A 21048-nucleotide genomic window follows, 5' to 3' on the forward strand; every position below is an offset into this window, starting at 1 on the left:
CGCCTACCCCTATAGAGAATAGGGAGCATCGATGCAGACTTCGCTGAAAGGGGTGAAATAGCCCTTCCCCTTTCCCCTACCCCTATTCAAAAAGGAGAATTGGGATAGCCCTTAAGCCTCGTGAACGCGCATATCATAGGGGTAGGGGTAAGGGGTAGGGGTAAGGGGTAGAATTGGGATTGGCCCTAAAGCTCACCGACACGGGACTCTAGAACAGCAGTGACCTGTTCTCTGGAGGATCCAATCAGAGTTGGAACTGTAAAAAAGATTATTTTAATGAAACTCCTGCAGCTTCTGGAAAGAGGACTCAGAGCTCTTCTGACCCTCATCACATTAAATCCTCTGCGTTAGGAATCAGAGGTCAGTTTGGAATCAGAGGTCAGTTTGAAATCATCTGCATTGCTGAGGTTCTGCTGGGTGCAGTGATGCAGTGTGGCCAGCAGGTGTCCTCAGCGGACTGTTGAAGGCTTCAGGTCTGTTTCAGAGGATCTGTGACCCCCTCAGTTTAAAGTTTCTTAACGTTTTTCACCCGGCCGGAATGGATCCGACATGTTGATAATTCCAAATAAAAGTGTTCAGCCATGTCCTTTGAGGGCTTTCGTAGCTTCCTTAGTCTGCTGCAGGAATCTTTCTGATCAAAAGAGATGGTTCTTCAATTTCCCACCAAAGAAAATGGTTTCAGGTTTCAACAGTATGAGTCCATTTGAACTTTCTCTGAATTATTTAATGATTTTATTGTCCAATTGGTTTTTATTTGTTTTTGGCTGTTTCATCAGTTTTAGCCACTGCATCTGTTTTTATCCTTCAATCCTACCCTGGACAGTCAGCAAGACACACAAAAGAAGAAAAAAAAAAAAACACGAAAACCATGAAAACACAAGAAACTAAGAAACCCTAGAGAACTTAGAAAACCCTGAAAACCTCGTAAACCTAGAAAACCCTGAAACTCTTCAAAACTCAGATAAAACCTCGAAAAGTCAGATAACCAAGAAACAAGAAAACTTGGAAACCACTGAAAGTGCAGAAAACTGGGACGCTCCAATAAACCCTGGAACCCCAGAAACCAGAGAAAACCCTTAAATCTTACAAAACCCAGAAAACCCTTGAAAGCTGCGAAAACCCAGGACCAGAGTTGGGGTCCATTACTCAAAAAAGTAGAGTTACCCGTTACTAGTTACTTCTGAAAAAAGTAGTGCCTTACACTACTTGATTACTCCATGGAAATAGTAACGAAGTTACAGTGCTCGTTACTGCATAGTGCTCCGCGGAGCTGTGCTCCCTTATATCCGTCCGCGGAGCACTGCGCATGCGCAGATCTGTGTGTATCAAAACGTTTTTTTTAACAGATTGAAAAGAAAACACGTCTTTTAAAATGTTTTATAGCCATTCTGATTTACTTCACGTGCCAATACGCCGTCCCCTGGACCACTGGAAGGAGGATTTTGTCCATTTGTGTAGTCCGGCTCTGATTGACTTCCAGCTAAGCTTCGAGCTAAGCTACTACGATGCTAACAGCTGGGAACCAGAGACACAGGGATTATGAGCTTGTCTAACTTTGTCAATGACAGGGAAAGGGCGTGGGTCCCTAATCTTCAGAGTATTCATTTAAAAGGGGCATTTACAGTAGGAGGGAGTGCAGTGTTGTCAGTGGGGCACAGATTTATATAAGGCAACCAATTTTACTGTGACGGTTCCATCAGCCCTGACCCGGAAGAGATAGCGAGTAGTTGCTCATATGGCCACCGTTCCATCTACTGGTGGTAATTAAAAAAACTCCGCTTAAATAATAATATTTTGGTTGCTCTATTTGCAGTCATTGTCAAAGTAACGATAGTAGCGTTTCATTTGTAACGCTAGTTTAACTACCAATCTAGAAGGAGTAGTGCCGTTACACTACTCGTTCCCATCAAAAGTAATTTAACTATTTGTAACGCTCGTTACTTGCCATTACATACCCAACTCTGCCCAGGACACCTGCAAAAACCCAGGAAAGACTGTTTCATTAGGACGGATGTGGCTAAAGTTTCTTTGACGTGAATGAGCCTCCAAGAGCATGTGGATGGCACGTGTTGCCTGTAACCCTGTGTGTGTGAAGAGACTTCACAGCTCAGCTTCTTCTTCTCTGATATTATCAGTTTGTCCACCAGAGGGCAGCAACACATGAACAATCTGACAGTGATACACTGTGTGTGTGTGTGTGTGTGTGTGTGTGTGTGTGTGTGTGTGTGTGTGTGTGTGTGTGTGTGTGTGTTACACAACAGAACCGTGGACTCTCCATGGTGACAGAGTGAATGTGTGAACACAGCATGGCACTTCAGTCCTGTCAAACATTTCCTGTTAGCTTGACCCATATTGTGTGTGTGTGTGTGTGTGTGTGTGTGTGTGTGTGTGTGTGTGTGTGTGTGTGTGTGTTCATGCAGAAGCCTCTGTGTTTCATTCATCTGAACGTTGATGACTGACTCAACAGAAGAGCAGTCTTCACTCCGACATTAAAACAAGTCCAGTGACTAAAATCCAAACTGAAAGTCTGTGGAAACACAAAGCTTCAAACGAGCGCAACAGCCTGAACGTAAGCAAAGGTTTGGTTTGTTTTTTCAAGGGAATTATTCTGATGAAGTCAGGGTTTCTGTAAAGGTAAAGAGAAATCTGCTCTTCTTTGTCTTTTAAATGTTTTTACTGAAGAAGCCAAAGTCTCAGAAACACCCCGATAACAGAAAGCTAAAGGATCAATACAGCGATCAGCTGAGAACAGAAGAGCAGTGAGTCAGTTCTGAGGATCATCCCAGTCTGACAGAGATCAATAAAGCTGAGATTAGAGTGAGGAGAAGACTCGGAGGGGATCAAACCGTGGTCCTCAAGGAGAGGGGAATGAGAACCTTAAAGACACAATGAACACAACCAGAGCTGCTTTTCAGGCTTCAAAGAGATTTTTAAGACCGGAGGAGGTGGAGCAGGTCATCTTTAGGGAGAACAGCCACTGAGAACCACATGGTCTGACAAGAGCCACCGAGGTCCAGATGGACTGGGAAGAACCACTTTGGTCCAGATGAAGTGAGAAGAATCACTGTGGTCCAGGTGGCCCAGTAACCCTGTCCAAAGTGATGGGCTCTTTGGACATGGAAAGTCACCCCTCCAGAGGGCCTGGACTCTCCGGGTGAGAGGCGGTGGGCTGGTACTGGATCTTGGATGGAGGCCTCCCTGGGGAGGGGGTCCGGGCCGATCCCAGCAGGTGAGATGGAGGACATGCCGGCCGAATGAGCGTCTGGGGATCCCTGTTCAGACCGCCGCCCCCGTGACTCGGCCCCGGATGAGAGAGAAAACATTTGTAGAGTTTTGAGCGTCTGTTTCCACGACAACGGTGCTCAGAGTCTCAGCGACTTTTGGAAGTCACTCCGACTCTTTGTGGAGACACGATCTTGATCAAAAACAAAGTTTTAATCGAAACTTTTCAATTGAAACATCATGTAAACAAGGCCTTAAAAAGGTTCAGACCGGCGGTCAGAGAGTGTGTGTGTGGTGTGTGTGTGTGTGTAAGTGACTGGTCAGTATTTCTGGAGCGGTGGTGAACAAGGCGATGGAAGAGTTTTCACACCTCAGCTGTGAATGTTGAGAAACACCCACAGTCCTGTTGTCAGGTTCAGATGGAACAAAGCCACACACACACACACACACACACGCACAACCACACACCACACACCACACACACACACACACACTTTAAAGGAGAGTTTATTGATCAGATTATCAACAAGCCAGCAGTATAAAGAAACATTGTGGGACGACAATGGGAGCGGGGGGGACAGGGACCAGAGGACGAGGGGGGGACAAGGAAGACCCATCAGGTCTGTAACCAGTGAAACAGCTTCAACGCAACTCTGAACAAAAGCAGTCTGAATGCAAAAATAGAAACTTTATAGAGGTTTGTCTCCCCCCCCACCCCACCCCCCACTCCGCCCCACCCCCGGTTCAGAAACAGATTTGTCAGGTGGAGCTGACCACAGCATGCAAAAAACACAAGCATGGCTCTCCTGGCTGCACAGGCGCACAAAACAAACACACGTCTGTTTTTCATGCAGCGTGCTGATGCTCCGGCCAAACTGAAACATCATGAAGCGGGGGGAGGAAGAGGAGGAGGGGGGGGGGGGGGGGGGGGTTATGGTTCCCACAGAAGCCACAGATCGTATATAAAGATAGACATGGTCTTTGTGTTGATGCAGATGTTCCAGATATCAGGTCCAGGTACAGAAGAAACACTCAGTAGTTGACGCTAGCCAGAGCTAGCAAGCATCTCCGAACCAGCTGTTAGTCCGGAGTGATTCCAGAATGTCCACAGCTGTTCAGAGATACGTGTGGTAAAAAAGATCTTCAAAGATCTGAGATTCTCCAAACGTCGGCATTAAAAAGTGAAATTCAGTAACAAATATTTGATTGTGGCTCACATTTGATCTGCAAAGGCGAAGGGGGCGTGGCTTGTGCCCAAAGTCGTAACCAGTGCGGGCAGGGCATGGCAGGGCGGGGCCCCGTTGGGCTGTGTTTACTTTACAGTGAAGAAGAACACGACTAAAGAACACGAAGACCATCAAGTCCGAAACCACACGAGAAACAGTAGATATCAGAAATCCTATCTACAGAGAACAGTGTGTGTGTGTGTGTGTGTGTGTGTGTGTGTTGCGGTTTGGTGACATGGACAAAAAGGGGGCGGAGTCTGTTCATAGTTCAGTTTGAAAGTTTTTAAAGATTATCATGGAAGTGGGTGGAGGGGGCGTGGCTTGTCGGTCTCCCAGTTTGTGGGCGGGGCAGGGGGCGCCGCCTCCAGGCGAGTGCACAACAGTTCTGCAGCTATGAATTTGAAAGAGTGGGCATCGACATCCAGTAGGAGTGTGTGTGTGTGTGTGTGTGTGTGTGTGTGTGTGTGTGTGTGTGTGTGTGTGTGTGCATGTGTGCGTATGAGACACCCCCCCACCCGCCTGGTCTCAGTATCCGTAGGCGTCCTGAAATGGCAGTCCGGCCACACACTCGACGCCGTCCAGCAGGAGGGGCGTGGCCTCGTCGTAGTGGCTGAGTGGCACCGTGTCGTCGTCGGGCGCCGTGGCGCCGTCGGGCTCCGCCTTCAGCGGGAGCCGCTGCTGCTCTGGGAACGCCATGGAGAAGAGCGCCTCGGGGTCGCACACGAACTTATAGACGTATCGCTCACCGGCCACCTGGAAGAATGAACACACACACGTTTACTGCTAACTCCTGACAGCTGCAGGAAACCACTGCTAGCATTAGCATTAGCCTGGACCCAGAGGAACTATTCACACGGTGCGCATGTTCAGTTACAACATTTCAGAAAAGTTGGGAGTATATTCAAAAAAATTCTACTTTCAAACAGTTGTGAGCACCGTGGTCGTGGAACCGGCACCCAAACCACAACGAAGGCTTAGCGTTTTCACTTGAAATCACTGCTGAACCTCCTGGTTCAGTTGCTACCTTCTGCATGATTCCTTTCTCGTAGTAGTAGCGCAGAGAGCGGCTCAGCTTGTCGTAGTTCATGGCCGGTCGGTTCTTCTGGACCCCCCACCGTCGAGCAACCTGAGGAGGACGGAGAACCATCCATAAGAGGAGACCCACCGGTTCTACAGCAGGAAATCAGAGCACGGTGGGGCGGGGGGGGGGGGGACCCACCTCCTCGGGCTCGATCAGTTTGAACTCCATGCCGCGTCCCGTCCAGGCGATGAAGTGTCCGTTAGCCGGGTCGTCCAGCAGCGTCACCAGGAACTGCCACAGCTGCAGCGAGCCGCGGCGCTGCGACGGGGGGCCGTCCCGGAACGGGAGGCCGTCCCGGAACGCCGAGGGGGGCTCCTGCTTGACTTTACCTGAAGAAGAGCAACGAGCAACGTGAGCTTCAGCAGGACAAATGTCTCCTCGCAGAGCACAGGGACACAGGAAGGAGGCTCCTCTCACCTTCCAGGTGCTCGGGGACCACACAGGTGTCGTCCAGGTATGCCTGAGCATCTCTGTCGAAGAATCCTGACGGACAGAGTCAAACGGCACGTTAGCATCGACGATGACGCTGCTCTGAGAGCCACAGACAAAATAACTTCAGACTTTATTAAACCACATTCACTCAGAGCTCATCCGGGAGGCTACATTCAGGCTAGCTAGCTGTGATTTCAGGCAAATTCATGACCAAACTCGGGCTAACTTCCAGCTAGCCTTGGATCAAACTAGCTTGATCTGCGTCACGCTCATAATCATGGTAGACAGGGGAGGAGCAGTCGTTACCTTCGTGGTTATTTTGGTAGAAGCTTCCGGCTCTCCCAAACAGCGACTGACAGTTCGGCACTTCTGGAACCAAAACAGAGAGAAAATTAGCGCTAAATGCGCTAACTCTTTGCTGTTCAATCCGAATGAATCATGACGGAGAAAAATGCTGCCAACACGCCACTCGCCATTGACAGAAACCAGAAACCCCACTGAGTGGAAACATGAAAGAACCTGCAAACAAATTCTTTCTCAAATAAAACCCTGATGGAACATGTCTTAATATCAAAATGTATAGAAAATAACACTGAAAGTCTCGAATTAGCCTCATGCTCGTTTGAACTGGTCTTTAAAACTAGCTTTGACTTTCTAAAAAGTCTAAACAGATTATCGGGCTGACGTGAATTTTTACGGTTCTTCTTTTCACCAATTTCCCGATAACCTGTTGCTCTCCAGAGTTTTCCTCCATGTGAGCTTCTGGCCACTCTCGGCTCTGATTCACCATTTTCAGGCGTACAGCACTCGACAGCCGATCAGAGACGGAACAACAGAAACATCGTCATCAAATAACAGAAAAATATCACAAATCTAAAATTTAATTTAAATCCAAACTCATGGTGTCACATCCAAATGTGTCCGCTTGTTTCTGAGGGACTTGAGGACCCAGGAGGAAGAGATTCTGATTGGCCCACAGCTGGTGGGTGGAGCTTCTTTCTATTGGCTCTCATGAATCAAACAAGCGGTAAATCAGCTAAAAACATGAACCACTGCAAAAAAGAAAGCCAGAGCAGGAACAGAAAAAGTTGTCAGAATAAATAAATGTCTGGATTTGAATGCGGACCGTCGGTCTCTCCGTCCTCGGTGATCTTCAGGTGCTTCTGAAACACTGAACTGTCTCTGAGAGGAATTTAAATCTGGGTTTTAAATGCTCTTTCAAGTGGATCCAGACTCAGACTGCTGCTTCCCATTGCACCTCGCTGCGTTTACAGTCCGCTCGCTTTTCAGGAAACTGTGGCACTTTCAGACCAGGACCCAGATCAGGACCACCAGGACCACCTGCTGATGCTCAGAACTGATGCTATCCGAGAGCTCAGAACAAAAACCTTCTGTTGGAAAGTTTCCAGCGTCACGCTGACGTAACCTGAAGCTAAGAGGATTTATCATTACATCACACACACACACACACACACACACCAGCTGGTGAGTGGGCAGTGGGATCAAACTCAGCTACTCCGGGTTGTTAGATTTCTCTGTGTGAACAAACAGCAAGTCCATCCGAGTCGGACTGAGTCAAGTTGGACCGACCGGGTCACCGAGCAGGACTGAGTCCACCACGTTGAGCCGAGCCGGGTCGACCGGGTCACCGAGTCCTTCGTGTCCTCCAGATAGAGCTCAGCTGCTCGGTGACCCACTTCACCGCCACAGAAGCTCAGAGCGGCTCACAAACCCACTTTTACCTTCAAGGTGTGACTCTGGAAGATCCAGGAGGATTAGTCCCTGACTCTGTGTGTGTGTGTGTGAGAGAGAGAGAGAGAGAGAGAGAGAGAGAGAGAGAGAGAGAGAGAGAGAGAGAGAGAGAGAGAGAGAGAGAGAGAGAGAGAGAGAGAGAGAGAGAGAGAGAGAGAGAGAGAGAGAGAGAGAGAGAGAGAGAGAGAGAGAGAGAGAGAGAGAGAGAGAGAGTCTGTGTGTGTTTAGCATGCTAAAAGTCACACGGCTGCATTAGCACCCTGAACAAACAGTTACATTCCTCACACTCAGTCACACAGCATCACTTCATGCAGCTGGCTAACAGCTAGCCGCTAGCAGCTCCTCAAACTAGATTTCTGAAGCACTCTTCACGGTTGATATGAAAGATTTTTTTTTTTATTAAGAAAAAGTTTCCCAAAAAAACAAACTATGTGAACATTGGGTGTGACCTGCAGGAGGCGCCATCAGACACAACAAGTGATGTTCAGCTGCAGAACTCACTTTGCCCCCTGCTGGTACCAACTGGGACTGCACCCGCAGCAGCTAGCTAGCTGAGGTCAGACCAACATCCCATAATAGGAATTTAATCTGAGTCTGAACCTCTTCGGTTCCCATGTGGAACCGTTCTGAAGGTTCTCACCGGAGTCGAAGCAGAAGTCCCGCGGCTCTTGTTTGATGGTCATGGTGTGGAACGCAGCCTGGGGGGGCGGGGCGGGGGGGCCCATGGCGTGGGAGCCCTGCTCGCTGTAGCGGGGGTCCACCAGCTCCTGCTTGAAGGCCTGAGGGGGGGACGCCTGCTGCGGGGGGGCCGCCTGCTGTGGGGGCGCTGTGTGCTGCGGGGGGGCCACCAGCGGTTCCGACAACTGGCGGTGGTACGGCGGCCGGCCGTCCCGCGGCGTTCTGCCCCGGGGCGGCAGGAACGGGGGGAACGGGAGACACGGCTCCGACATCTGCCTTTGGAACCTGAAGCGGAACGAGGCGTGAGGAGGGGCTCCGTGGACCGGCACGGCGGTTCGATCCTGCTGCTCACCGGGACCGGGACGGCGGTTCGATCCCCACACTCACCTGTGTTCAGTAGGTACTCCGTTAGCATCCCGGCTAACCGGCGCACACGGCACGGCGAAGGGCGGGCCGTGGACCCCCTGCTGGGCGGATACCGGCGGGGGCGGAGTCTGCTCGTCCAGACGGTGTGTGGCGGGGGGGCAGCGGGGGGAGGCGGGCGTGGAGGGCGGAGTCAGCGGCTTCCTGTCACAGGCACTGAGGACAGAGTGTCGGGGTTTAGTCTGGGCTCAGACGAAGGGAGGAAGAGGAAGAGGAAGAGGAGCGAGCCGCTGCCGCCCACCTGTAGCTGTAAAGGCACTTCTCTCCGAACAGCATGTGACTGTCCTGACAGGGAGGGGGCGCTCTGGAGGGGCTCAGCTCCCGCTTGATCTTCACTGCTGGGGGGCCGTGGAACATCACTGCAGGGAGGAGGGGGAGGGCGAGTCAAACCACACACACACACTCTTCAACCAGGAAGTGTGAAATCAGATCAGGAGCCCAGCTCATGTGACGCCCCGTGCCAACCGGCTGATCACTGCACACGTATGAGCAGCTCCACACACTGATACAGTGTTTGATTCCCTGCATGGCCAAAGGCGGACACACAGTTCAAGCCCAGCCTCCGGGGAGAGAACACGAAGCTCAGAGCTCACTGTAGCATTTTATCTTAGCACGTTTAGCATGTTTAGTGTGTTAGCATGGCACAGTTGTGTTTTTGTTCTTCTGCTTGTATTAAGCTGCATCATCCTTCTCGTTCTGTTCCTCCTCCGTCTCACCGGATCGGAAAATGTCCACCAAAAAACCAGCTGATAAATAAAAACTCTTCACTGTGTCTGGGAAGCTTTCTGAGACACTGCTGCTGGTTTCTGATTTTTTTTTTCCCCCAAAAGATTTGAAATTGAGAGGAAAAGAAAAAAGATCCTCAGAGGAGAGTAACTGAAGGTCAGTACTAGGCAGGTCAGGAGGTCAAAGGTCAGCAGGTCAGAGGAGATACTCACAACTGTCTGACTGGAAATCTGGAACAAACTGCTCGTCATCCGGGACCTGGGCTGTGAGGAGAGAGAGTGATCAGATCCCAGAATAACCAGACCCCTGACTAACCAGATCCCAGAGTAACCACATCCCAGAGTAACCAGACCCCTGACTAACCAGATCCCAGAGTAACCACATCCCAGAGTAACTACGTCCCAGAGTAACCAGATATCAGAGTAACCAGATCCCAGAGTAACGATATCCCAGAGTAGCTCGATCCCTGAGTAATCAGATCCCAGAGTAATCAGATCCCAGAGTAATCAGATCCCAGAGTAACTTGATCTGTGTAAGTTAAAGTATCTCGCTCACCTTCTGCGATCCAGATCTCCTGCAGCTGACTCAGGTCCTGGAACAGGTCTGGAAGGACAGCAGAGGACTGAGGACTCGAGAACAAACTAAACCAGAGCGATGCGAGTATCAGGACTCGGTTACTTCCTGCTCCTGTCTCACCTTCAGTGTCCTGAGCGAGCTCCGTGTCCACAAACTTCCTCTTCCGCTCACTGATGGGACGGACGTGAGGCGTCTCGTCTACACAAGACTGCTGCTGTGAGGACCAGAGACAAGACTGAAACAGACTGACCCGAACACACCACAACGTGCCTCAGCACAGTGTGTGTGTGTGTGTGTGTGTGTGTGTGTGTGAGAGAGACTCACGTTGGCAGGGACCATGAAGGGAACCTGCTGGTCGTAGAAGCCGTCCATGGTGGTCTGTGTGATGGGGGCAGGGAGGAGGGGGAGGGGCTCGCCGTGGAAGGCGGAGTCAGTGAGCTCACTGGAAAACAGAGAAAAGAGTCGAGTCGTCAGATATGGAGGACTGCAGATCCCAGTGTGGCCTACAGGGGGCGCCAGCAACCAGCAGGACCTCACGTCTGGAACGTTTCACCCAAAAACGGTAAAAGTGTTCCTTCGACGGGAACTCGGAATTATCAGGAGAACAAAAAAACTTTTTCCTCTCAGGTCCACGAGCCCCAGAGACCAGGTCCAGGAGTCTGGAGAGGTACCCAGAGACCAGGTCCAGGAGTCTGGAGAGGTACCCAGACACGGGTCCAGGAGCCCGGACCGGTACCCAGAGACCAGGTCTAGGACAGGCAACGACAAACGAGGTCCAGGAACTGGGACAGATACCGAGTCCAGGTCTAGGTCCAGGACACATACCCAGAGCCCAGGTCCAGAACATGCACTCAGAACCAGCTCCAGCAACTGAGTCCAGATCCAGGACAGGTACCCAGAGTCCAGGTCCAGGACATGGACTCAGAGACCAGGTCCAGGAGCCAGGACAGTGATCCAGAGTCCTGGTCCAGGAGTCCACAAAGTTTAGAAAGCTAACTGATCTGAATCAGAGCAGAAAAACACCAAACTAAACTTTAAAACGAACCGTTAAACATAAAAAGATAATATTTGAAAGTCTTCTTCAGTTTTGTGATAATTCGATAAAATGTTCAAAATGATGTTTTCATCATTTTGAGAATAATAAAATAAATGACATGCACGCGCGCTCGTTTTCATTACACTGAGCATAACGCTCTGAAGCAGGTGCGACACGGTCCGTGAACGCACCACAGCGGAAACAAAGTTGCACGCGCGGCGAAGCGTCACGCGCACAAGTTGCGCATTTTAGGAGCAACTTTCACCTTGACCCCTCTGATCGACACTTCGATAAGTGGAGGGGGGTCATGAATACTCCTGGGAGGGGGCGGGAGGGGGAGGGGGAGGGGGAGGGGGCGCGCCCCTCCTCCAGTTGTTTTTCTCAATGAAGTGTAACCGGATCCGCCCGGAGCGTCCATTCAGGAAAAAAAAAAAAAAAACAAGGCGCGCGCGCGTTCACTCGCGCGCATCACAAGTGTCGTAAGATGGTCGCCGGAGTCAAAATGTTTAAAATAAGATGGCGTGGAGCACCTGAACGCACCGTGACAACTCACCTCGTGCGCGTGTCGCTCCTCCGCTCGGGAACAAGGCGCTAATAAAAATCCAACAAGCTCCGGGATGAGCGCGTGCGGGGCGGTGCGGAGCGGCGCGATGCGGGACGCGGTGCGGCTCCTCGGACGCTCACCGACACTCTGAGCACTGTGCGCGCGGGCCCGAGATTTTCCCCCACCCGCGAGCCTCACGCACACGCGCCGCTCATTGGTCTAAACGGTGCGTCCGTCACCGCGCGGAGCCAATAGGAACCGAGCTGCTGCAGCCAATCAGAGCGCAGCAAGAAGACTATTTTTATGAATGGGAAAGGTTCATTCAGTTTTTAGAGCGAGCCAGAGGAGAGTTAGACACGCACGGGGACACGCACACGCACACACAAAGAAAAATAAACATACGCACACACAGACACACAATGAGAAATATAAACACTAAAACAGAAACACAGAAATAAACACACTAACACACAGTCACACAAACACAAAACCAATTAATAAAAAGTACAAAATATCTTTTAAAGAATGAATAAATTACGACGATTAAAGCAAAAAATACATAAAAAAGGATGTCAAACCAGCGTCAAAATTCAGATTCGGAAAAATACAGAAAAAAACAAGGACAAATCTAATTTGTGAACAAATTCTTTCTGTAATTTTTTCATTTATTGAATAAAATCACAGAATCCCACAAAAGCCTCACCAGCGTTTCCCAGCACATATTCCCAGATTATATACGATCAGAATCCAAGATTCATTCTGCTCAAATCTTCAGATTTGTTTCACTGTTATATTCCGTATGGTCCTTAAACGCATCATGAAGCTGTTGAAAACTAAAACTCCTGTTAACTTGTTTCCTGCTGTAATCAGAGTAAAGTTACTTTCAGTGGAGTATTTATAAACGTGTGAGCAGCTGTTCCAACCTGAAACGTCAGAGGTCACAGATCAAGAAGTTCTGTTGGAGGACGTGAATCTCCCACCGATAGAGTCAGTGAAAAAATAACTCAAACAGAGTCCAGCAGCTGGGATGAAAACTGTAATCCACACAAATCCCACAGATTAGCAGAAACATGACGAGGAGAACTTGAATCCAGAGCAGTAACAAACATCCAATCGTACAAGAGACGAAATACACAAACAAATCATGTGGGTTCCCTGACGGTGATCCCAAACCAAAACGAACTTCTAACCAACTTCAAACTAGCTTCGAACTAGCTTCAAACCAGCTTCAAACTAGCTTCGAACTAGCTTCATCCCAACTTCAAACCAGCTCCAAAGCCACTTCAAAAATCAAATTTAAACCAGTTTTCAACCACATTCAAACAGACTTCAAACTAGATCTAAACCTACTTCAAACCAGCTTCAAAGCAGATTGAAACGGGCTTCAAACTAGCCTGCTGAGTTGGACTGGTTCGGTTGGACCTGTGGAGTTGGACCATGTGTCCTGCTCTCAGGCAGTGAAGGTGTCCGTCCTGCAGGGGGCGTGGGGTGGGGGCGGGGGTGGGGGTGGCGGTGGCTGCTGTGGAGGTGGAAGGTGGAGAGGAAACACTTTCCTTAAATAAAGCTGGCAGATTGCAGCTCCGCATGGAGCCGCTGAACCGGTCCAGAGAGTGAGCAGAGTGAAGGTGTGGAGGAGAGGAGGGTGGAGGAGGCCAATCCTGAGCTGTAGGAGACAAGGGAGGACGGGGGGACAGGGGAGGACAGGGGAGGACGAGGACAAAAAGGAGACTGGAGCTTCATGTTAGCCATGCTAGCTGGTTAGCATTATTGACCAGAAGAGTCCAATGACTGTCAGTAATCAGACAAATTTTGATCACATGCGAAGAGTTTTCTGTCTACAGCAGGATTTCGTTCAGGATGCACACATCTGGACCGACGCCAGACTTAATGCTGACATTAGCATTAGCTTTAACTCTCGCTTCAGTATTACCATCAGCATTAGCTTTAGCCTTAGCTGACCTAAAGCCACGAAATGGAACATTTGTTGTCGTTCCAGCATTGGATCATTGAGGTGTATATTGTCTTCAACCTTCTACCAATCAGATGAAGCCGTTGACATGACGTGTTTCCATGACGACGTGTTTCCATGACGATGCGGTTCCATGACGCTCCCAGGAGTCTGATTGTTTGAGTGCATGTAAACGGGATCTGGATCTGGTCTGAGTTCAATGAAAGTGAACCAGAGTGTGTCGGTGCGGGCGATCGACACAGGCTGTGGATACAGGACTCTCTCTCTCTCTATTAATAGCTCTGTGGAGATAATTCCTCTCTCGTTATCTGAGCAGCAGCTTCGCCAAAGGCTGACGGTTGTATAACCCATCTTTCTTTTCTTATCCTGCTCTCTGTGTCTCTGTCTCCTCCTCCTCCTCCTCCTCCTCCTCCTCCTCCTCGTTGCTCCACAGTTCCAGGCCGAGCAGCTTCTTTCTTTTCCTCTAATTAGCTTATCGCTGAAACTCAACCCCTCCGTGAGCGTGCAGCTCTGTGTCGTCGTATCTCTGTCAGCTCTTCAGTAGAACTGTTTGTTTTTCGGTGAGAAGCTAAAGTTACCAATGTGTGGCCCAGAGACGAATCTCATCCCCGTCAATGTCACATTCCAATGTTCTTTTTGTCAGCAGAGGCGCTAACAAGCTTAGTCATTACGGGGAATAAAACTACAATGACTAGCAGAGATGACTGACAAGATGCTAAGTTAATGTAGGCATGCTAACTCTCAATCATCCACTCATTAGCTTGTTCGCTAACAAAACGTTAAACATTACTGTGAAAAACCTAAAAGTCATGAACAGATGTGAACAACTTAACAGCAGTGCCTTACACAGTAACTTGGTTATCTTAACTTTAATTACTGCTTGTCATTAACTCGTCATCGCCGCTCCACAGTAACCGGCCGTATTGAGGTCAGCTACAGAGTGTAACCAGTGAAAAAAACACCACAAGAGTAAAAATACAGTGAAATACTGAGAGAGCAGGTGAGAGTTGATGCTGAAAGTGGTGAAGCAGGTCACTTAAATATGATTGAAATCAATCTACTGGATTAACGATAAACAGCATGGGCAACAGCAATGCTCATCACAGCTACAGTGTGTGTGTGTGTGTGTGTGTGTGTGTGTGTGTGTGTGTGTGTGTGTCCTGAGGGGACAGACTGCAGAGTCTCTTCGATCCACTTTTGGGGGATGATCTAACCTTGACACTGCCCCCCCCCCCCCCCCCCCCCCCCCCCCCCCCCCCAATCTGCCCCCACAGGGTGGGGGTGGTGTGTGTGTGTGTGTGTGTGTGTGTGTGTGTGTGTGTGTGTGTGTGTGTGTGTGTGTGTGTGTGTGTGTTTGTGAGACTGACATGAAGCTGACAAACAGCAGCCGCTTCACTCCGACCCTGAAGACAGAATGAACACCCGGATCCATCTGGATCTCCGACACAACGCTCCATCCGTCATCCATCCACCGTCATTCAGCCATTCATCATTCATCCTTCATCAATTCATGACTGATTCTCAGACATTCACGTGGACAGTCCAAGTTGGGTTGTTATTATTTTGACTGTCAACTCTAAAGCTACCAAGTCCAGGAGGATCTGGACCAGGACCAGGATCAGGAGCACAGGTTACATGGAGAGGGAGATGGAGTGTTTTCAAAATGCTGCGTTTTCAGTGGCTGTGAGCACTGTTGCCATAGAAACAGACATAAAATCCAAAAAATGATTTCACCTGAACTTATTGTCATGCAGGCGTCACGAACGTCAGCCGAGGAGCTGGAGCTCCTTCACCTCAACAGAAACCACAGACAGCTTGACTTTTCCATGTTTGTTTATAAACCAAACTGAGTCGCAGCAGAGTAAAGGGTTAGTGAATGAAAACCACCACAGAAGAAGAGACTCGTCAGGAATCCTGCGTCCGGCCCAGCAGCCACGCGGTCAGACTCAGTTCAGAGGACGGTACAGGTGAGACGGAAGCTTCCGGATCAGCTCCGTCAGGCAGTCAGTGTGAAGTGACTGGATTCATGCACTCTCCTCCCACCGAGCGCTCAGAGCTGCCGGGCTCCCCCCGGCTCCGTCGGGCGCCACCCGGCTCCGTGGGGCTCCCCCCGGCTCCGTTGGACTCCCCCCGGCTCCGTCGGGCGCCACCCGGCTCCGTCGGGCTCCCCCCGGCTCCGTCGGGCGCCACCCGGCTCCGTCGGGCTCCCCCCGGCTCCGTCGGACTCCCCCCGGCTCCGTCGGGCTCCCCCCGGCTCTGCAACCCTCTGACTGAACCCAAACTGACTCCGAGCCCCTGGCAGGACTTCAGGTGGCCACAGAAGCAACAGCGGCCTGGGAGGATCATGTCTGAAAGTTAAAAACTGGACTTCATCCACACATGAAGAGTCTTGAACTAAACACAGAAATGAAGATGTTAAGAATCTCTTGATCGAGAAATAGAAAAACGACTGAGAAACACAGAGTTCCTGTCTAGAAATACATTCAATAGAACTAGATATATAGACTACGGATGCACCGATGCCAGAATCAGATGTCGGTCCGATACACGTATTGCTCACATATGTAGAGTCAATCAGGCTGGATGGCACATGTGTCAAACTCCGGCGCTCCAGGGCTGACGTCCGGCATGCTTTAGGTCTCTCCCAGCAGTGAGAGCTGGTTCCTGGGCTTTTCTCCAAGCTTGAGGACGACATCATGAGACTGAGGCGAGCTGCAGCAGAGAAACGTCTAAAAGATGCAGGACGCCGCCCTCCAGGGAACGCCGTATCTGTTATGTTCCTGGAAACAAAGCCCATGTTTCACTGTAAAAATCCAGATATAAAAAGTCCACATCTGGTAATTTAAAGAGTCTCTATCCAGATACGAAGAGTCAATATCTAGATGTCTTCATATTTTAACTTTTTATGTCAATTTTAATGGTCTCTGGATTGAAATACCGTCTCTCTCTATGTTTCCAGGAATACAGATTCAATATTTAGTAATAAATAAACATCTCGACATGAAGATCTTCTTGTGAAGTAAAAAAGAAAAGCCTGTACAGTTCGGTTTGATGTGACCTATTGTTTTTTTCAAGTTCTCTCCACCAGACCAGTCCACAGAGCCTCATCCGAATCCTGAGTCAGCCGGGGAGTGGGAGGGGCCAGAGTGGGAGGGGCCAGAGTGGGAGGGGCCAGAGAGTGGGCGTCTAATGGTAATTGGAGGGTCAAGCTCAGTTTGGACCAGCAGAACCTCACTCGCCTGGCAGGCTGGAGACGGTTTTCCACACGATGGATCGAGTCTTGCAGGTTTCTGTTCTCCTGAGTTCAGACTCAGCAGCTCAGAGAGTTTCACTTGTTTCCGTTGTCATGGTTACCTGGACTGACAACGAGCTCTCAGAACAAAAAAAACCAAGAAACAAAAAGCCAGTGTGAACCAATGAGAGGCTGAGGGGGCGGGGCTTGACACCGCCGCTCAAGAATTCGTCAATATTTACAGAAAGTCTGGTCGGTTCTGGTCTGTTGGTTCCGTTCTGAGCGGTGTCCTGTTCGGTGTGTATGGGAACGTGCACAGACCAGTCCGTGCACACACCCAGGCTATCTTTAGAGAAATTAGGCGGAGCGGGAACACGGGAATGTTTCCGGTTTGTTCAGGTCAGAGGATGTGACACGGTAATTAAGAGTCATGTTTCAGTGGCGGAGAGATCCACTCCCCCTGAAATAGAGGGCTAAATTTATCCCCCCCGGCGAAGCCCTGCTCTGCCACCCTCCGGGGGATCTGGTTCTGTCCTCCACCCAGCTGGACGCTCTCCCTCCAGGAAGCAACCGCGAGCAATGACCTTCAGACGACCTCTGAGGGCCCGATCAGGCAGCTAACATTTCAACAGACAACAGAAAACTTCTGGCGTCGGTCCACACGACAACGGAGCTCGGAGCCACTGAAGATGCAACTTTGTGGAAATGCTCCGACTCCGTCTCTGTGTCAACAAGAAAATGCTCCTGGTCCTGGTCCTGGTCCTGGTCCTGATCCTGATCCTGGTCCTGGTCCTGGTCCTGCGCTCCACGGCTGTACTAAACAGCAGTTCTGCACTCAGACGGCCAATAAGAACAGTGTTTTCCTCCAGGACTCCCAGTCCAGATCCTCCTGGTCCTGGTTCCAGTCCAGATCCTCCTGGTCCTGGTTCCAGTCCAGATCCTCCTGGTCCTGGTTCCAGTCCAGATCCTCCTGGACGTGGTAGTTTTAGAGTAACCAGTCACCGTAACAACAGTCCAACTTATGAACGTCGTCGTTCTCCACTGTTCATGTTTAGCGCGTACTGTTCTCTGCAGCAGGTGTGTGTGGTTTCTTTACAAAAACAAACAACAGCGCCAACTAGTGGACCACCATGAAAACCGCATTGTCTTCAGTGTCGCTGCGACTGTCGTGGAAACGGACATCATTTTCATGACGCTGTCTTGTAAACTTGTTTGGGAAAAAAAAGTAAAACCGACGTGTTCTGAGAGGAAGAGTCGTGTGAACGGGGCCTGACGGAGACTGAGGCAGTTCTCAGGTTTAGACTGAAGAGAAGTTCTGAGTTTTATTTAACATGAAACATTAAATTTAACATGGTTCGTTAAATCTGAACATCTTTTGAAGTGACAGACCTCTGTGATCTGTCAGGACCTCCGGTTGACGAGGGTGAGGGTGAGGGTGAGGGTTCAACCCCAGCCCGAACCCTCACCCTGGGATCACAGTCCGACTAACAGTCCCTGGATGTGTCCACCTTCTCCAGCCCGGCGTTGTTCCTCGTCAACACACAAACAACGGCAGTCAATAATAGATGAGGCTTTTCCTCGACCCCGGCCCATCCTCCACCCGGCTCCGCCCGGGGACGCCCCGCACGCAGCCGCTGCTCCATTATTCATCCAGGTGTTTTAACCAGCAGTCCCCACATGGACGACCTCCTGCTGTCCTCCTCCTCCTCCTCCTCCTCTTCATCAGGCAGTGCAGCACCACAGAATACCACGGTGATGATGGAGGTCAGGGAGGAGGAGGGGATCTGAAGCAGCTGTGTGTGTGTGTGTGTGTGTGTGTGTGTGTGTGTGAGAGTGTGTGTGTCTGTCCTAATCTCGGCTCCGGTTCCGTCTCTTGAAGAAGAAGAATGGCGTCTTCTGAGGAGGACCCATCAGCATGGGCACCTGGTTCTTGTGTGTGATCCTGATCTGCAACACACACACACACACACACACACACACACACACACACACACACACACACACACACACACACATATTTAAAGGGTGGATCTGTCTCTCTCACTTGGTTTCCTCCTCCACTGAACAATCTCAGAGTTTAAGTGTTTTGACCGAGTGGGAAACATTCCTGACGTCACCCGTTTGTTTCTACTATCATCAGATGAGGCTGACATGATGGAATTTTGGAGCCAGAGAGGAAAAAAAAGACAGCGAGGGGGCGGGGCTAGAGAGCGACAAGGGGCGGGGCTGACAGGGCCCAGGACCGTGGCGTTGTGTGATCATGAGATGTTCTGCTGTTAGCTGCTTCCACGGTGTTTCACATCATTTACTTGTCAATAATAACGTTTACAGTGTTTATGCATTCGACCAGAATCCCAAGCAACACCGGGAGCTTCCCCCGCCACATCACTCTGTCCTCGGCCAGCCAGCGCTAACGGTGTTTCCGTGGTATGAACATCTGGACTGAACCTCCATAGCTCAACCTCCAGCAGCCCCTGGGTCTCTGGCCTGTCTAGACTCTCTGGACTCTGGAACTGGACTCTCTGGACTGAGTCTGGGTCTGGAGCGGCTGACAGTCACTTCCTGTTTCCTTCACAGCAGAGCGTTATGAAACCACTGCAGCCTTGACGAGTTACGTAACGCCACACAAAGCTCGTCTCCGGCTCCAGCTCCTGGTTGAAGGTCCAGAAAAAGCCGTGAGAAAGACGTGATCATGGACGAGCGGCTTCAGCTCCATCAGCAACGCAGAGCGGCGGTTAGACGGCCCGGCGCTGACACGCCGGAGGCCCAGGCTGCAGAGGAGGCCGGGCACGCAGAACCCGGACCGACCGACCGACCGACCCTCGGACTGAAAGCGGCCGCCGTGCAGTGGTTTGTTGGGATTTCAGACGACGCTCTGCTCGATGCCCGCCGGTCATAATGTTCTGGCTGGTGTGTGTGTGTGTGTGTGTGAGCTCACACTCACCGTGCAGGGTGGCTGCATCCACGGCTCGCCGTCAATCTGCATGGGCAGCCTGCGGGACGTCCTGAGAACACACACACACACACACACACACACACACACACACCAGAACACGTCAACACACACGGCGGCGGCAGGAGGAAGAGGAGGAGGAGGAAGAGCTGCTGACCTGATGGTGACGTTGTTGCACTGAGCCAGTCTGCGGCCGGCGCTTTTCAGCCCCGTGTAGATCTGCCCCATCTCTATCGCCCCCTCCAGGCCAACCACCTCCAGCAGCTGGTCACTGAAGTCTGCACACACACACACACACACACACCCACACACACAGTCAATGTGCCTGTCGCTGTCAATCAAACACGGCCCGCCTCCTCGGTTCCTGTTCATACAGGAGAACACACTGGTCCTCTTCACACGGGTGTTTTTATCAATCCGGTTCACCAAAACCAAAGAGACGCAACGTGAAGTTATTGTTTCTATACCTTAAAGTGTAACCACGGTATTGTACCATATCACGTTACACTGCGCCGCAGGGCGGCTGAAGCGCCTTTTCCTTGTTGTTTTGTGAAAACTTGAGATATTTCAGGAGTGTGCATGGTAAATACAGTAAAGTACACTATATACAGTACTGTAAGAAAAGAAGTAAACAATGACAATATGTGGTTGAATGTTTCTACAGAATGGCGAGCAGACCTACTGGAGCGGGACGCCAACGCCCGTTCACCCAACAGCAGGAAATTACCGGAGTGAACCGAGTCAGAGCCATCAACAAATACTGGCAGAGAGGAAACTATTCAGCAACATGAATGGAGGCAGCATTAACCCTTCCAGGCACAGCTTGGTATAAAACAACTTGACCATGAAGCAACTGTACAGGGATCCGTGAGAGAGGAACCGGGTCAGGGTCAAAGAACCGAGGAGCCAAGAGGAACCAAGAGGATCACTGCTCAGGGTCGACGACCTCTGACAATCTGATCTGAAATCTAATCTGATCAGAGTGAATCGGATCCACTGTTTATATGAGACATTTACAATCTGATTAGAAGGAGGCTTTTTGGACTCATGTAAACGGCGCTAATTACACATGAAATGGACTCATCATGGAGTTCATGTTTTCATTCATCCTGTCAAAACAGCAAAATCCTTGATTTGAATGAAGGTAGAGATAATCTGATGAGATTATCTGGGACTGGATGAAACCACGCAGGACTGC

General features: G+C 50.4%; 2 protein-coding genes across 4 annotated transcripts in view; both read right to left on the reverse strand.

The window, feature by feature from the left end:
• Positions 1-3739: 3739 nt before the first annotated feature.
• Positions 3740-11836, reverse strand: etv5a (ETS variant transcription factor 5a). Of its 2 annotated transcripts, none has more exons than XM_030112692.1 (13): positions 11706-11836; positions 10441-10558; positions 10237-10327; positions 10096-10143; positions 9753-9803; positions 9056-9173; positions 8779-8970; positions 8354-8676; positions 6268-6330; positions 5947-6012; positions 5668-5858; positions 5473-5574; positions 3740-5201 (listed from the first exon to the last, which is right to left on the reverse strand). In XM_030112692.1, exons 2-13 carry the CDS (start codon positions 10486-10488, stop codon positions 4974-4976), a joined length of 1521 nt encoding a protein of 506 aa, XP_029968552.1. In that variant the 5' UTR covers positions 10489-10558; positions 11706-11836; the 3' UTR covers positions 3740-4973. The 2 variants fall into 2 exon arrangements, with proteins under 2 accessions (XP_029968552.1, XP_029968551.1); XM_030112691.1 differs by having other exon boundaries at positions 10237-10330.
• A 6330-nt stretch (positions 11837-18166) lies between these two features.
• dgkg (diacylglycerol kinase, gamma) overlaps positions 18167-21048 on the reverse strand; it is a 37808-nt gene continuing 34926 nt past the window's right edge. Inside the window, exons 24-26 of one of the 2 annotated variants that reach the window (XM_030112463.1) lie at positions 20008-20128; positions 19842-19902; positions 18167-18844 (exon numbers count right to left, since the gene is read on the reverse strand). In XM_030112463.1, coding sequence (XP_029968323.1) covers positions 18746-18844; positions 19842-19902; positions 20008-20128 — 281 coding nt within the window. In that variant the 3' untranslated portion in view covers positions 18167-18745. The remainder of the gene's footprint in view (positions 18845-19841; positions 19903-20007; positions 20129-21048) is intronic. The other variant, XM_030112464.1, reaches the window with a different exon arrangement.

This window comes from Salarias fasciatus, chromosome 16, assembly GCF_902148845.1.
Source record: "Salarias fasciatus chromosome 16, fSalaFa1.1, whole genome shotgun sequence".
Classification (NCBI taxonomy): domain Eukaryota; kingdom Metazoa; phylum Chordata; class Actinopteri; order Blenniiformes; family Blenniidae; genus Salarias; species Salarias fasciatus.

What these genes read in the sequence shown, in the direction of transcription:
- etv5a (XM_030112691.1), bottom strand. Translation starts at nt 10,488, where the DNA reads ATGGACGGCTTCTACGACCAGCAGGTTCCCTTCATGGTCCCTGCCAAC. An exon ending in AGATTTCCAGTCAGACAGTT is followed by an intron (nt 9,174 to 9,752) that starts GTGAGTATCTCC and finishes TCCTCCCTGCAG; the next exon opens with TGATGTTCCACGGCCCCCCA. An exon ending in GGACTTCTGCTTCGACTCCG is followed by an intron (nt 6,331 to 8,353) that starts GTGAGAACCTTC and finishes TTTTGGTTCCAG; the next exon opens with AAGTGCCGAACTGTCAGTCG.